The following is a 16,558-nucleotide window of genomic DNA, read 5'->3' as shown; positions in this document are numbered from 1 at the left end:
GGTGTAAAATAAAAATCCTTTGCCTACTGTAAAGTCTTGAAGATATTTCCGTTTTCTTGTAAGAATTTTACATTATTGGCTCGCTCTTTATTAAGATTTATTCACATACCATAGTCATCCAAAGTATATAATCCATTGATCACATTACCATCATATAGTTGTTCATTCATCACCCCGATCAATTTTTTTTAACATTTTCCTTGTACCAGAAAAGTGAAAGCAAGAATTAAAAAAAAAACAAGAGTAAAAACAGAACACCCAAATTGTCCCCCCTGCCATTCTTCCTTTAGTTTTTTTTTTTTTTTTTTTTTTGCCCCCATTTTTCTACTCATCCTTCTGTACACTGGACAAAGGGGAGTGTGATCCACATGGCTTTCCCAATCACATTGTCACTCCTCATTAGCTACCTTGTTACACAATCGTCTTCAAGATTCAGGGGTTCTGGGTTGTAGTTTGATAGTTTCAGGTATATACTGTTAGCTATTCCTATTCATTAGAACCTAAAAAGGGTTATCTATATTGCGTAAGAGTGCCCACCAGAGTGACCTCTCGGCCCCTTTTGTGAGTCGCTCAGCCACTGAAACATTTCATTTCCTTTCACATCCCCCTTATGGTCAAGAAGATGTTCTCCATCCCACGATGCCAGGTCTAGATTCCTCTCTGGGCGTCATATTCCACATTGCTAGGAAGATTTATACCTCCTGGGTGTCAGATCCCATGTAGTGGGAGGGCAGTGATCTCACCTGCTAAGTTGGCTGAGAACCACATACGAACAACAAAGAGGCGTTCAGGAGGAGACACTTAGGCACAATTGTAAGCAGGCCTAGCCTCTCCTTTGCAGTAACAGTCTTCTGAGGGCAAGTCCCGTGATCGAGGGCTCAGCCCATCCAACTGCCAGTCCCCATTGTCTGTGAGCATTATTAGCTCTTAAATTTAGGTCATTGATCCATTTTGATTTTAATTTTTGTATATGATGACTGGTAGTGGTCCACATTCATTCTTTTGCATGTGGATTTCCAGTTGTCCAGCGTCATTGGAAGAGAAGAGATTTCTGTATATCTCTGAATTGTACTTGGCATCCTTGTTGAAAATCAGCTGGCCATGGATGTGTGGATTTATCTTTGGACTCTGTTCCATTGGTCTGTATGTCTATCCATATACCAGTACCACACTGTTTTAATTACCGTAACTGTAGTAATAAGTTTTGATATTCGTAAGTGTGAGTTCTCCAACTTTGCTCTTCTTTTTCAAGATTGTCCGGCTATTCAGGGCCCCTTGCGGTTCCATATGAATTTGAGAATCACCTTTTCCATTTCTGCAGAAAATGCTGCTAGAATTTTGATAGAGATTGCATTGAATTTGTAGATCACTTTAGGCAGTATTTGGCATCTTGACAAATATTAATTCTTCTGGTCTGTTGACATGGGATGACTTTCCTTTTATTTAGGTTATCTTTAATTTCTTTCCACAGTGTTTTATCATTTTCAGTTTATCTTTGGTTAAATTTATTCCTAGTATTTCATTCTTTTAGCTGGCATTGTAAATGGAATTTTCTTGATTTCCTTTTCAGATTCTTCACTACTGGTGTATAGAAACCCAACCTCAGTGTTTGTCTTGTATCTTTTAACTTGGCTGAATTTGTTTATTAGTTCTAGTAGCTTTCTTGTATATTCTTTGGGATTTTCTGTATGTAAGTTCATGTCATCTGTGAATAGGGATAATTTGACTTTTCCAATTTGGAAGCCTTTTATTACTTTTTCTTGCCTGATTACTCTAGTTAGAACTTCAAGTACAGAGTTGAATAACAGTGGTGACAGCAGGCATCCTTGTCTTGCTTCTGAACTTAGGGGGAAAGCTTTGGTCTTTCACCATTGAGTATATTTGCTGTGGGTTTTACATAAACAAAAAATATAAGATACCAAAACTTAGGAGATGCAGTGAAGGTAGTGTTCAGAGGGAAATTTATAGTTCTAAATGCCTACTTTAAAAAGGAAGATCACAAATCAATAACCTAATTTCACACCTGAAGAAAGTAGAACAAGAAGAGCAAACTAAATCCAAAGTTAGTAGAAGGAAGGAAATAGTAAAGAGTAAAGCAGAGATAAATAAAATAGAGAATAGGAAAACAATTTAAGAATCAACGAAACCAAGAAAGAACTTTTTTTTAAAAAATCAATAAAATTCACTAACCTTTTACCATACTGACAAAAAGATGGAGTGGACACAATTAAAATCAGTAATGAAAGTGGGAGGCATTACTACTGATTTTCACAGTATCCTCTTATATCCTTTTTATTTGTGTAAGATCAGTTATTTGCCAACAAATTAGAAAACCTAGCTGAAATGGACAAATTTTGAGAAACATACAAATTACGTAATCTGATGCAAGAAGAAATAGAAAATCTCAACAGACCTGTAACAAGTAAGATTGAGTCAGTAATTAAAAACCTCATAACAAAGAGAAGTCCAGGACCAAATGGTTTCACCGCTGAATTCTACCAAACATTTAAAAAAGATTAAGAGAACCTAAGATGGCGGCTAGGTGAAACAGGGCAAAATAACACCTCCGTGAAAAATACTAGATAAAAACCAGAAGGTGACCCAGAATACCAGTTTCAGTGATGCACCAGCTGGACAAGGTCTGCTAGAACCACAGGGTCTGTACACTTGGTGAAAACAGGAGTCTGCATTTCTGAAAGGAGTGAGTAAGCTGGCTGAAAGACCCGCAGCTGCACTGCAGTGTGGGGAAGCCGGGGGTTGGCATTTGGAGACAGACTGGTTCTTTTTTTTTAAAAAAAAAAAAAAAAAGGGAAAAACCCAGGAGCGGCTGCAGTTGCGACGGTGGAAACCACACAGTGAAGCACAGCAGGAGCAGTCTAAGCCAGCCTCTTGGTGTCTGGCATGGAGGATAGCCCACTGCAGGTTCCCTCAAGGCCAGGGGAATGGAGGGGAGAGCCGGAAGAAGAAAGAAACCCTGCTGCTTGCAGCCGCTCCCTGGCACGCTGGAGATACTCCTGCCCAGGGCCGTGCCCACAGTCCAGAGCTGTGCCAGTAGTCCTGGAGCTGGGAAGGAGGAACTGTGTGTGGTGGGAGGTGGAGACACCCCGTTCAGCCATCTTTGCATCAGGCTGAGAGCACCCCTGCACGGCCCGGCAGCCCGGGGCTTCCCTTGAGGGTCGGTGCGCACTTGTGACATAGCATAGCCTTCCCTCAGCAGAGGTCCTGGAAGATCACAGCTGAGAAGGGGGCCCGCTCAGAAAACCCAGGGATGCTACGTCAGTGCCAGTGGTTTGTGGGTCAGCGTCAGAGAGGATCGGGAGCAGAACTGAAATAAAGGCTTAGACTCTTGCAACAGCCTTGAATCTCCGGGAACACCTGGGAGGTTTGACTGTTAAACCTGACCTGCCTCCCTTGCCACCTGGCCACATGCCCGACATTTAGGGCAGACGGCTCCAGCAACACACCCAAACTGAGTTCACCAGCTGAACCCCACGAGAATCATTTCCCCGCACACCGTGGGGACAAGGTTGAAGAGAACTGACTTGAGTGGTATAGGTGACTCGCAGATGCCATCTGCTAGTTAGTTAGAGAAAGTGTACGCCACCAACTTGTGTTTCTGAAAAATTAGATTGGTATCTTTTTTTTTTTTACAACTTGAAAGAACCCTATCAAGCAAAGCAAATGCCCAGAGGCCAAAAACAACAGAAAATCTTAATGCATATGATAAAACCAGACGATATGGAGAATCCAATTCCAAACAACCAAATCAGAATATCAGAAGAGACACAGTACTTGGCAGAATTAATCAAAGAACTACAATCGAGGAACAAAAACATGGCAAAGGATTTAAAGGACATCAGGAAGACCATGGCCCAGGATATAAACAATATAAAGAAGACCCTAGAAGAGCATAAAGAAGACATTGCAAGAGTAAATAAAAAAATAGAAGGTCTTATGGAAATAAAAGAAACTGTTGGCCAAATGAAAAAGACTCTGGATATTCACAATACAAGATTAGAGGAAGCTGAACAATGTCTCAGTGTCATAGAAGTCCACAGAAGAGAAAATGAAAGAACAAAAGAAAGAATGGAGAAAAAAATCGAAAAAATCGAAGTGGATCTCAGGGATATGATAGATAAAACAAAATGTCTAAACTTAAGACTCATTGGTGTCCCAGAAGGGGAAGAGAAGGGTAAAGGTCTAGAAAGAGTATTCAAAGAAATTGTTGGGGGAAACTTCCCAAACCTTCTACACAATAGAAATACACAAAGCATAAATGCCCAGCGAACTCCAAACAGAATAAATCCAAATAAACCCACTCTGAGACATATTCTGATCAGACTCTCAAATACTGAAGAGAAGGAGCAAGTTCTGAAAGCAGCAAGAGAAAAGCAATTCACCACATACAAAGGAAACAACATTAGACTAAGTTGTGACCACTCAGCGGCCACCATGGAGGCTAGAAGGCAGTGGCATGACATATTTAAAATTCTGAGAGAGAAAAATTTCCAGCCAAGAATACGTTATCCAGCAAAACTCACCGTCAAATTTAAGGGAGAGCTTAAATTTTTCACAGACAATAAAATGCTGAGTTTGCCAATAAAAGACCTGCCCTACTTCAGATACTAAAGGGAGCCCTACCAACAGAGAAACAAAGAAAGGAGAAAGAGATATAGAGAATTTTAACAGACATATATAGAACCTTACATCCCAAATCATCAGATCACTCATTTTTCTCTAGTGATCACAGATCTTTCTCCAGAAGGGACCATAAGCTGGGACATAAAACAAGCCTCAATAAATTAAAAAAAAAAAAAAATTGAATATATTCAAAGCACATTCTCTGACCACAATGGAATACAAATAGAAGACAATAATTTTTGAATTGTAACTCCACTATTTACTTCCTACGTGATATAAAATACACAAACTCTAATGACAAATCAGTGGTTTTGAACTCAATGTAAAATATGTAATTTTAGACAACTATATAAAGGTGGGGAAATGGAGGTGTATAGGCACATAGTTTATGTGTCCTATTGAAGTGAAGGTGGTACCAAAGAAAAACAAGAATGTTAAGGATTTAAGAGGTTAATTTTAAGCCCCACAGTAAACACAAAGAAATTGTCAGAGAATATGACCATAGAGATGAAAAGTAGAGTATGGGTTAAGAGAAATGGGGGAAGGGGCAATGGGGAGTTAGAAATGAGTGTAGGGTTGCTGTTTGAGGTGAAGGGAAATTTCTAGTAATGGATGGTGGGAAGGAGCATTACAGCATTCTAAATGTGATTAATCCCACTAATGGAAGGCTAGGGAGGGGGTGGAATGGGAAGATTTAGGCTGTATATATGTTTCCACAGTTGAAAAAAAAATAAAATAAAAAAGATAGTCTAAATAGATGACAATTGAATGCCAAGGATGAACCTGGATGGGATGGGAGAATGGAGGACAGGAGGCTCAAAGGGACACAGTTGAGACATAAGGAAAAGGAAACATAGAATGTAAGCTTTGTATCATTGTTGAATCTCTTGTACTTCTTAGCTATGCTTAATGGGATTGCATAAAAGAATGTTCTTGTTCATGGGAAGTATATATGTGAATTATAGTGTTTGTTCAAGGATGTGTGCAGCTAGCTCTCATGTTCAGAAGACAGAGCAATAGATGATGGATGATAGGGAGGGAGGGAGGGAGGGAAAGAAATAGTGATGTGACAGCATGTTAAAGTTGGTGGATCGGGGTATCGGGGGAGGGGGGTCGGTATGCTGGAGTTCTGTGTATGGGGTTTGTATTATTTTTGCAACTGTTCCTATAACTTTGAATTTATTTCAAAAAAAGATTTAACACCAGTCCTTCTCAAACTGTTCCAGAAAGAGGAGGAATTACTCATTCTATGAAGACAATAGCACTACCCTGATACCAAAGCCAGATAAAGATAGCACAAGAAAAGAAAATGGTAAAGCAATATCCCTTAGGAATATAGAAGTAGAAATCCTCAACAAAATACTGGCAAACCAAAGCTAACAGGATGTTAAAAGGATTATATACCAAGACCAAGTGGGATTTATTCCGGGAATGCAAGGGTGGTTCAGCATAAGAAAATTAATCAGTATAACACACTACTGTAATAGAATGAAGGAAAAAAATCACAGATCATCTCAATTGATGCAGAAAAGGCATTTGACAATGCCCAACATCTTTCATGATAAAAACACTCAGAAAACTAGGAATATAAGGGAATATTCTCGACATGATAAATAGTGTCTTTCTAATGTCTGTATAGTAAATGTCATTTTTTTTTGTTGAAATTAGAGACCTTGTCTAGATTTTCTCTGTATCTCTTTGCTATTTATATTTCTTGTCCTAGATTACCTGAAAGACTTGATTTATTTTTAAAATGTAATTCAGAGTAGTCAATGGTTCTTTCAAGATTTGTCCTAAATTAACAGTAATATTTGTTAAAATTTATTTTTACTTTCTAAGATTTCTAAGTTATTAAAATTATATTTGCCAAATCGAAGAATTAAATAGTATAGAAAAGAGGGATAAAACTGATGATCTTCAGCTTCAACTGACCACAGCTTCCTGGTCCTAAGATTAATATTTTGCTGACTCCTTCCAAAGCTTTTTTCTGTTTGTGTGCTTTTTCAAATTGTTATACACCTGTTCTGTGATTTGGCTTTTTTTTTTAAACTCAGGACATCCATATAGACCTTTTTTTTTTTTTTTTTGAAATAAATTCAAAGTTACATGAATAGTTGCAAAAACAATACTAGCCCCATACACGGAATTCCATCATACCCTGACCCCGCTCCCCCAATAGCTCAATCCACCAACTTGAACATGCTGTCACATCGCTATTTCTTTCACTCCCTCCCTCCCTCCCTCCCTATCATCCATCATCTATTGCTCTGTCTTCTGAACATATGAGAGTTAGCTGCCCACATTCTTGAACATACACTATAATTCACGTATATGCTTCCCATGAACAAGAACATTCTTTTATGTAATTCCATTTAGACCTTTTGTTAGTCTTTATTTTTTATGGCCAGGTGTTGATGTCGTATTAATTATTTAACTGTTTCCTGTTGATTGACATTGAAATTGTTTCCAAGTTTTCTGTCATATAAGTAATACATAGCATCCTTAAAAAATATATGCTTGGATTTCTGTAATATAATTTCCTGGAAGTGGACTATTAGTTGGCCTAAAGAGTTTGTGAGCTTTTTCCATTGTAAGTCTCGGTATTGCTGAAATATTTCCCTAAAATGGGGGTATCAACACCAACTCCCATCAAATGGGTGTAAATAATTTTTCCCACTCAAACCAGTTACGAGTCTTTACATTTCAGACAGTATAAGGTGGAATATGGACTGCCTGGGTTTGATTCTCAGTTTAACCCTAAACCGACTTTGTGGTTTTTTTTTTTTTTTTTTTTTTTTTTCCACAAATAAGGCTTTATTCTGTCTGAATTTTAAACAGATTCTTGGACTGGTGGCTCATAACCATCAGCTCATTCCACTTTAGCACCTGTCTCATCTCCAGTTGCTTTTCCAGAACTACTACCTTCACCGTGAAGCTCCATGAGTTTTCCCAATTCAAACTTGGGCTTCTTCAGCATTTTTACTTTTCTAACAAACACATCATGGAGAGGATAGATAGATTGGCAAGCCTTTTCTATGTCTTTACCAATGCTGTCTGGAATCAATTTATTGACCACTTCTTTCAAGTCATTTGTCTGCACCTCTCGGGTCATGATTTCCATCATCTTTTTCCGGATTTGGCGGACCTGTTGGTGCTGAGCGTAAGAGGTCTTCCGAATCTGATTGTTGCGTTTTTTGGTAAAACCAACACAGAAAAGACGAAGCAAATAACCATCGGTAGTTTTGACATCGACATGAGCTTCAATCATGGTCTGCCATTTTTTAACCATGGAACACATTTTGTCACGGGTAAGATCCATGCCATGGAAGTTGGTTAGGCAGTTTTTGCCCTGCACATCCTCAGTAATTAGCTTGAATTTTCTAAATGCAACTTCATTATTCTGCAGATCAGCAAGGCTCACTTCAAAAACACGACCCTTAAGGCCATCAGATGCAATTTTGGTTCCTTGAGTCCTTGTAACTAGTGTTTTCCCAATATTTCTTATATTAAACATTGCTGGTGCTTTCACATCATACCAATCTTTCTTAGAAAATGGATCAACCACTTTCTTCTTGGCTCCTTTTTTGCCACCTTTTGTAAGGCGCTTGTTCTTGCCAACCGCCATGGTGCTGCTCAGAGAGCCAAAAGGGCGACTTTGTGGTTTTGAGTGTGTTGCTCAAGCTCCCTGTTCCTTAGATACTTTATCTTCATTTTTGATTCTTTTTTTTTTTAATCTTCATTTTATTGAGATATATTCACATACCACGCAGTCATACAAAACAAATCGTACATTTGATTGTTCACAGTACCATTACATAGTTGTACATTCATCACCTGAATCAATCCCTGACACCTTCATTAGCACACACACAAAAATAACAATAATAATTAAAGTGAAAAAGAGCAATTGAAGTAGAAAAGAACACTGGGTACCTTTGTTTGTTTGTTTGTTTCCTTCCCCTATTTTTCTACTCATCCATCCATAAACTAGACAAAGTGAAGTGTGGTCCTTATGGCTTTCCCAATCCCATTGTCACCCCTCATAAGCTACGTTTTTATACGATTGTCTTTGAGATTCATGGGTTCTGGGTTGTAGTTTGATAGTTTCAGGTATCTACCACCAGCTACCCCAATTCTTTAGAACCTAAAAAGGGTTGTCTAAAGTGTGCGTAAGAGTGCCCACCAGAGTGACCTCTCGGCTCCTTTTGGAATCTCTCTGCCACTGAAGCTTATTTCATTTCCTTTCACATCCCCCTTTTGGTCAAGAAGATGTACTCCGTCCCACGATGCCGGGTCTACATTCCTCCCCGGGAGTCATATTCCACGTTGCCAGGGAGATTCACTCCCCTGGGTGTCTGATCCCATGTAGGGGGGAGGGCAGTGATTTCACCTTTCAAGTTGGCTTAGCTAGAGAGAGAGGGCCACATCTGAGCAACAAAGAGGCATTCGGGAGGAGGCTCTTAGGCACAACCATAGGGAGGCCTAGCCTCTCCTTTGCAGCAACCGTCTGAGAGGAAGTAACTTTTTAACTTGATGCAGAAGGGCAGGGTGAGCTTTGCAAGAGGAAATACCATGTACAAAAAACCTAGAGACATAAGTTTAGTACAATTCTGTAAATATTTAGTACCCAGCATGTGATTGGTAAATAAAATAAAAATGAGTAAGAAGTTCATACTCTCCACAGGTTTTCTGGGAGGTGGTGAGTGTGTAATTATAGTTATGCTAACACAATTTCTGTAAGATATGAAGTGCCATGTTGGAGGTATGCCTGGACAAATGTGGAAGCACAAGAGGGCACTTGGTCCAGTCCTGGAGCATCAGGAGAGAGAACTCATGGATACCTTTTAAAGAATGCTTAGGAGTTAGTGATGGGAAATGAAGAGGAAGATGGGGTAGTTTAAGACAGAGGGATCTCTGTGTGCCTTAATGTGGAACAGCTTGGTGTACAGGTGAAATAAAAGGCAGAGAGGGAGTGGGAGGGCCAGCTGTTGAGGGACTTGTTTTCCATGTTTCAGAACTTTGACTTTATGTATATAACTGATGAGGAATCATTTAAGGTCTTAATAAGGGGGCTGAAAGTCAAATTTGTTTTGATCACTGGGCCTAGTAGACTGGTGATGGGGATCCCCTTGCTCTCCAGTGAGGGGAAAAAGTGGAAATAAAAGTCAAATTTTTAAAAAACATTGACAGTTTACAGAAAAGTAATTTTCCAAGATTTGAAAATATTATAATTACTGGGGAAATTAATATATTTTCTTTTCTTACAGTTCTTAAGAATCAAATATATTATCTATTAAATAAATTCTATTTAATAATAAATAAATCTAATAAATAATAAATAATTTTAAATAAATAAATTGAATAAATAATAAAATAAATTATTTAATAAATAAATTTTAATTTTAATTAAATTTTATTTTAATAAATTAAATAAAATATTTAAATAAATAATTAAATGTAATAAATAATCTATTAAATAAATTTATCTATTGAATAAATTCATATGTAAGGGGCTAGGTTAATTGACTTTTCTAGCTCTATGTTGGTCTGCTTGAACTGCTACATCTATTCTTTTAATATGGGTTGTAAAAGTACCAGAATAATGTATAAATTGCCCTTTTTGTCTTAACTTTGTGAGAAGTAAAACATCAAAAATCTAATTGAAGTACTTAAAACCTGTCTTGTCTTTATGGTATGTTATGTCAAACTAGCAAATAACTACTGCTTAGATGTTATTCCAAATAGGACAAAATTAGCCTCATTAATGTGGAACTATGAGCCAAAAATTATTTGGCTTTTGCCACCAACATTATAGCTTATTTTATGACATTACTTAAGATTACTTAAGAGCTTAGCAACATAGGGAATATATCTTGAAATGGAGAATATTTGGTTATGTGGAGGTTAGTTGATGTTATTGTTTATAAGGCAATTTGAACATAAGACAGGTATTTAAGTATATTTAGCAAATATCAAGTAACTTTGCCAGGGGAAAAAAAGTAAAAAAGTAAAACACAAGTGGGTCATAGCACACAACAACTGTGTGTGTACTCGGCATTTCATGTGGCTGGAAACATTGGCTAGTAGGGCTGACTGGATTGCCCTGTTATAAAGACTGGATGTTCAGATACTTCTAGAAGCCACTTTTTTCTCAGATAGTTCATTCATCCCTTGGAGAAAACATTTAAAAAAACAAACAAACTGTTGATTTGGTTTCTTTATCTCCAACCTTGTTTCAAAAAGGTTGCATAATAGAGCAAGATAGTATTTTTTAGAAAATAAAAATAAGACATAGGAAAAATTTAAACAAAGTAAACTGGGGTGAATGCCACAAAATGCACACCCTGAAATTTCATACACTTACTCGTTGTTGGCTTTTAAGCTCTAAGGTAATTTATGAGGCTAGTGGAAAGAGGAGGTTGCAAGATTCATGGCATTTATAACCCAGTCATTAAGCATTTATAATAAGCTGGACAGTGGGCTGGCTGAATTTGCATGTCTTTCACATTTAGTCGTTACAGTTAATATATGAAATAAGAGTTTTACAGATTTTTGTTTTAAAGATGAATTACTTAAGTAACTTGTCCAAAGCTGCACTGCCAGCAGCTGGGTGAGTCTGGATTCTGAACCCAGAGATCTTACTACTTTGTCTTTCTGAAAAGCAGTGATTTATTTGAATGTATTTACAAAGTTATGTTAAAAGAATAAGCATCTCTGAAAGAAAATAATCACTGTCAAGGAAACATTAAGCCAGTTTTTCTCTCTCATTCCATTTGTTGCGCAGCTCTTATTGCCTAGGGATTGAAATTACTTTTTACTTAAGAGAAACAGCAAGATAAATATAGCATAAAACCATTAGAAATAGGTAGTATTCTGCTAGTTTGATTCATCTATTACTATGGCTTCATTAGTAAAAATGAGAGTTAAGAATATACAAAGATCAGGGTTGTACTTGCAGATTGTACGTTGTGTTTATCAGTTTATGTTAAGCTTTCTCAAGCAAAATTAAAGTATATTATTATTGCATATCTATTTTTATGATTTTCAAGTTTAATTTTTTTCCTCTACACTGTATTCAGCCATATTGCATGTTTCTTAGGAAAAAGGATGAATCAAATGATCTGGAAAATTCATTTTTGATAAATATTTATTGCATCTGTACTATGTACAGTGTTCTGGAGATACAGCAGTGAATAGACCAAAGGCCCTATCCTTGTGAACTTACATTCTAATTGGAAGGTATGAGACAAGACAATAAGCCAATGAACAAATACATTGAGTCAGTGATAAGGGCTATGAAGAAAAATAAAGCAGAATGAGGGTCTAGAGAAAGGTAGGGTGCTATTTAAGTTAGCAGAATCAAGGAAATTCTGAGGTGGAAATGTTCAAGCAGAGGTATCCATAAACACAAGGGAATCAGGCATGTGGTTATATGGGAGAAGTGTGTTCCAGGCAGAGGGCACAAGTGCAAAGACCCTGAGCCGGGGTTACGCTTGGCCTGCTGCAGAAATACGAAGTAAGCCAGTATGACTGGAGCACAGTGAATGAGGGGAGAGTTAGCGACGTGTCATGAAGGGCGGGTGCTGGCAAACTTTTCTGTAAAGGGCCAGATAGTAAATACTTTTTCATTTGGGGGAGCTGTGAGATCTGTGTCACAACGACTCATCTCTGCTGTTTAGCATGAAAGACCTTAGGTAGACAAATAGGCATGTCTGTTCCAGTAAAACTTTGTTTACAAAAATGGACAGTGGACCAAATTTGACCTATTGGCCATGGTTTGCTCATTGCTGATGTAGTCTCATAGGTAATTGGAAAGCATTTTGGATTTTATTCTAAATGTTGGAGTCACTTGAGGGTTTTTAGCTGGTGATTGAAGTGATGGTACTTATTTATAAAAGATTATAAGCTGTTTTTCGGGAAACAGATGTATTCTCCATACAAGAGTAGAAGCAGAGAAAGCTTTTGGGGGTTGTCATAGGTGTCTATTAAGTATTATAGTGGCTTAAATGTAGTGTCAGTGGCATGGAATATTAAAGGGTCATATTAGATATATTAGACACTAGAGATGAAGTGAGTGTGTGGGTTAGTGTCATCAAGGATGATTAATACTTTATTTGAGCAACTGGGTGAAAGGTGGACTGTATTAATAGTTCTGGGGAGACTGTACAAGAACAAGTGTTGGTGGAAAAATCTAGAGTTTGGTTAGTTTTTAGACAATTTGGATTTATTCCAATTTCCTTTCTTCAGGGAGAGAGGTGAAGGTATGAAAGATAATTATCTGAGAGAGTGGGAGAGTACATGGAATAGGAAAATGTAGTAGAAACACTGGACGCCCAGAAATAACGTGATGTTTGTCATCATAAATTTCAAATGAGTAGATACCATTGTGTACTTCCCTCCAGCCATGTTGAACTGTGTGGGTCCAAGTGTGGAATAAGTGGAGTGTGGATTTAACTAGAACTGGAATTTTACGAGATAGGTAGAAAGGGTGAGACAGAGGTCGAAGGAAAATATAATGTAGTGGAATTCAATTTGAGTGAGGATGGAAGTGAGATGAGAGTGAGAGACAGTGAAAAATTAGGAGATTGTAGGTACTGATGGGTTTGAAGAGTTGCTGGGATTCATTTGTACTAGAGGAAATGAAATGGAAAGACAGTTTGGTCAGAATGGGATGCTTGGATTAAGATTTTGTTCATAATCCATTAATTGGTAGCAAAGATCCAGCAGATGACCATGAGAATGGGTTATTATGGTAGTAATGAGGATGTGATCATTGGATTTGAGGAAGTTCAGGAATTGAGAGGCCAGAGTGTGGCATTAATCCTCTTAACGTGCATTCAGAGTCACTAAGAATAATCCTAAGAGTAGTGGAGATGAAGACAGTAAAGCAGGTGTAAACTCTTCCATGAACGTGAATGATGGGGAATGAGCAAGAGGATTGTTGTAACTATTCTAGTTCTAATCAGCGTTGTGACTTTAAGGCAAGTCACGTAAGACACCTGTTTCCTTATGTGTATGATAATGGGTCCATGACCCATCTCTTTATCCCTGAAAACCTGGACTATGGTAGGTACTGGAGCAAGTGAGAAAGGGCTGGGAAGGGAAACAAAATAGAATGGAAATGTCCTTCAAGCGCAGTGATGATCTTCAAGCATTGTTTACTTCTGGTATCAGTTTAATGAATTCATTGCTTCAGGATGTTCTTTACTGACACAGTCAAAAAGGTGTCACCAAAGTGAAAAGGCTATCTGCCAGTGTCAAATATTGTCAGTTATTACAACTGACTTTTGTGTCTCGTGTTTTACATTTGTCTCTGTATTTTTGTCTCTACCATAATATTTATATTATAAAAGATCTTCAATAAATTGTTATTGAATAAATGTAAAGGACTTCCTAAAAATAAGTATTTTTAAGAAGCAATGATCACCTTTTATGCAAATACTGCATGATGTAGAAAGCAATGGTTGCAAATCTGTATATTTTGCTTAAAATGTATGTGGAATTCACTAATTCTCTATGAATAAGAAATTCTAATGGGTGTAAAGTGTTTCTATGGTAAGAATCTTATAGTCTGTAATATTGAACAATCCTTTATGTGTGTTGTAGCTGGAGGGTATTTCTTTAAACAAGATATACTCTGAATTACCTAGTGTTGTAGCTAGAAGGTGTCATGGCCCAAGACAGCTTTTGCTGCCCAGAGGCCAAAGAAGATGCCAGGAACATTCTGAGGCATGAGCTTTTCTTCGGGGCTTACTTCAGGGAAATTAAAGTCAGTCACGCTGCTCTATGAAGTCAAGAGCTGCTCTGAATGGCGGCTGGTTCAGAGCTCAGTGTGAAGGTTCTCCGCACTTTGGGGGTGGGGTGGGGGGAGCCGATCAAGCAGGTTATAGGGGCTTGAAACAAAGACATTCCATTGATTATGAGAGCTTAAATGTGGGAATGGGGGTCTTGTGACATAGGGAAGGATCAATTGAAGTCATTAGGGAAGAGGGGAGAATTATAACTTACAGATAATAGTATCTTAGGGAGTTGAGGAAGGAGGTAAGCTGTAGATTACATTTAGCGCAGGAGGCCTGATTTTACAAGGAGAGTAGGTCAAACCTTAACTGACCTGGGTCACGCAGGCTGCTGTGTGCACCCTCTTCAAGGCCCTGGGCCCGGGGCTCCCACAGAGGGTGTTTCTTTATACAAGATATGATCTGAATTATCTAAAATTCATTTAGGGATCAGTCTAAGACTGATAAGGTAAGGCATAGAGGGATAGTATTTCTAGAGGTATAGTGAGTTTATAGAGTATTTGGAAGACAGCAGAAAAAAATCCTTTATCTACAAATCATCTTTTTTTCCTATCTTACAGTATGTGGCACATAGCAAATGCTCAAGAAACTGCAGAGCTCCAACAGTTAAACTTTTACTTATAGGAGCAGCTGGATAATGTATGAGAAAAGCAAAGTATGTTTTTCCGGAAGCATCAAATCGTTTCATTAACATTTTTCCAAATATGAAAGTAAGATATATTCGATACAGAGAATTTAGAAAATACAGAGAAAGAGAAATAAAATGAAAGTCCATAATCCAATCATGTTTTGATAATCAATGTTAATATGTGAAGCTATTTCCTTTTATTTTCCCAGACATTGTTTTTCCATTTTGGGTTAATAGTTTATAGAATATATGCTGAGCATCATTGTTGGACTACTGATACTGGTGTATTGTTTTAGGCTACTGACAATTAGGGGTTATTTGTTACTGCAGCATAACCTAAAATTGACGCACTCTCTGCGTCTCTCCCATCTGGACAGGTCTGTGGTCACCTTCAAAGTACAACCAATAGAAGTTTCTTCAACACTTAAGCTCCAGGCCCCATGCTAGACATTAGGGCTATGAAAGTGAACAAAACATAAAACTGCTTCATAGAGCTTACAGTGTAGTTGGAAGACATGCATATTGAAGTGGGATGAGTAGGAAAAAAAGGAAGTTAGTGAAAAGAATATAGGAGTACAGGGTTGTAAATCTCCCTGGCAATGCAGAATATGACTCCCGGGGATGAATGTGGACCCGGCATCGTGGGACTGAGAGTATCTTCTTGACCAAAAGGGGGATGCAAAATGAGATGAAATAGTTTCAGTGGCTGAGAGATTTCAAATGGAGTCGAGAGGTCACTCTGGTGGACATTCTTATGCACTATACAGATAACACCTCTTAGGTTTTAATGTATTGGAATAGCTAGAAGTAAATACCTGAAACTACCAAACTCCAACCCAGCAGTGTGGACTCCTGAAGACAATTATATAATAATGTAGATTACAAGGGGTGACAGTGTGATTGTGAAGACCTTGTGGATCACACCCCCTTTATCTAGTGTATGGATGAGTAGAAAAATGGGGATAAAAACTAAAGGACAAATGGGGTGGGATGGGGGGATGATTTGGGTGTTCTTTTTTCACTTTTATTTTTTTATTCTTGTTCTGGGTCTTTCTGATGTAAGGAAAATGTTCAGAGATAGATTGTGGTGATGAACGCATAACTATGTTATACTGTGGACAGTGGATTGTATATCATGGATGATTGTATGGTGTGCGAATGTATTTCAATAAAACTGAATTTAAAAAAAAAAAAAAGAATATGGGAGTAAAGCAAGGACATTTAACCTTGTCTCTAATGAAGGAATTATCCAGGCAAACAATGAGCACATTGAAAAGTACTGAGAGGGGGAGAGCATGATGAGAGAGTGAAGGGAGAGTGGCACAAAGCAAGGTAGGAAGGTTAGGTGCTAGATCATCCAAGGTATCTAGACTCACATTACAGACTTTATCCTGAGAAAGCCATTGCAAGGCATTTAGAGTATGGGTGGAACATGATCAGTTACAATTTAGAGAATTATAATGTGAGAATACATTGGAGGAAGCATGTGTGG

General features: G+C 37.9%; 1 protein-coding gene across 1 annotated transcript; it reads right to left on the bottom strand.

The window, feature by feature from the left end:
• Window positions 1–7,493: 7,493 nt before the first annotated feature.
• LOC119542038 (40S ribosomal protein S3a-like) lies at window positions 7,494–8,286 on the bottom strand. The gene has a single exon (XM_037846504.1). It carries the CDS (start codon window positions 8,264–8,266, stop codon window positions 7,511–7,513), a length of 756 nt encoding a protein of 251 aa, XP_037702432.1. The 5' UTR covers window positions 8,267–8,286; the 3' UTR covers window positions 7,494–7,510.
• Window positions 8,287–16,558: the final 8,272 nt, after the last annotated feature.

This window comes from Choloepus didactylus, chromosome 8 (assembly GCF_015220235.1).
Source record: "Choloepus didactylus isolate mChoDid1 chromosome 8, mChoDid1.pri, whole genome shotgun sequence".
In the NCBI taxonomy this organism is placed as follows: domain Eukaryota; kingdom Metazoa; phylum Chordata; class Mammalia; order Pilosa; family Megalonychidae; genus Choloepus; species Choloepus didactylus.
This window is presented reverse-complemented; position numbering and strand designations above follow the sequence as displayed.

Excerpts from the sequence above, each read along its gene's own strand:
- LOC119542038 (XM_037846504.1), bottom strand. The coding sequence starts at position 8,266 with ATGGCGGTTGGCAAGAACAAGCGCCTTACAAAAGGTGGCAAAAAAGGA.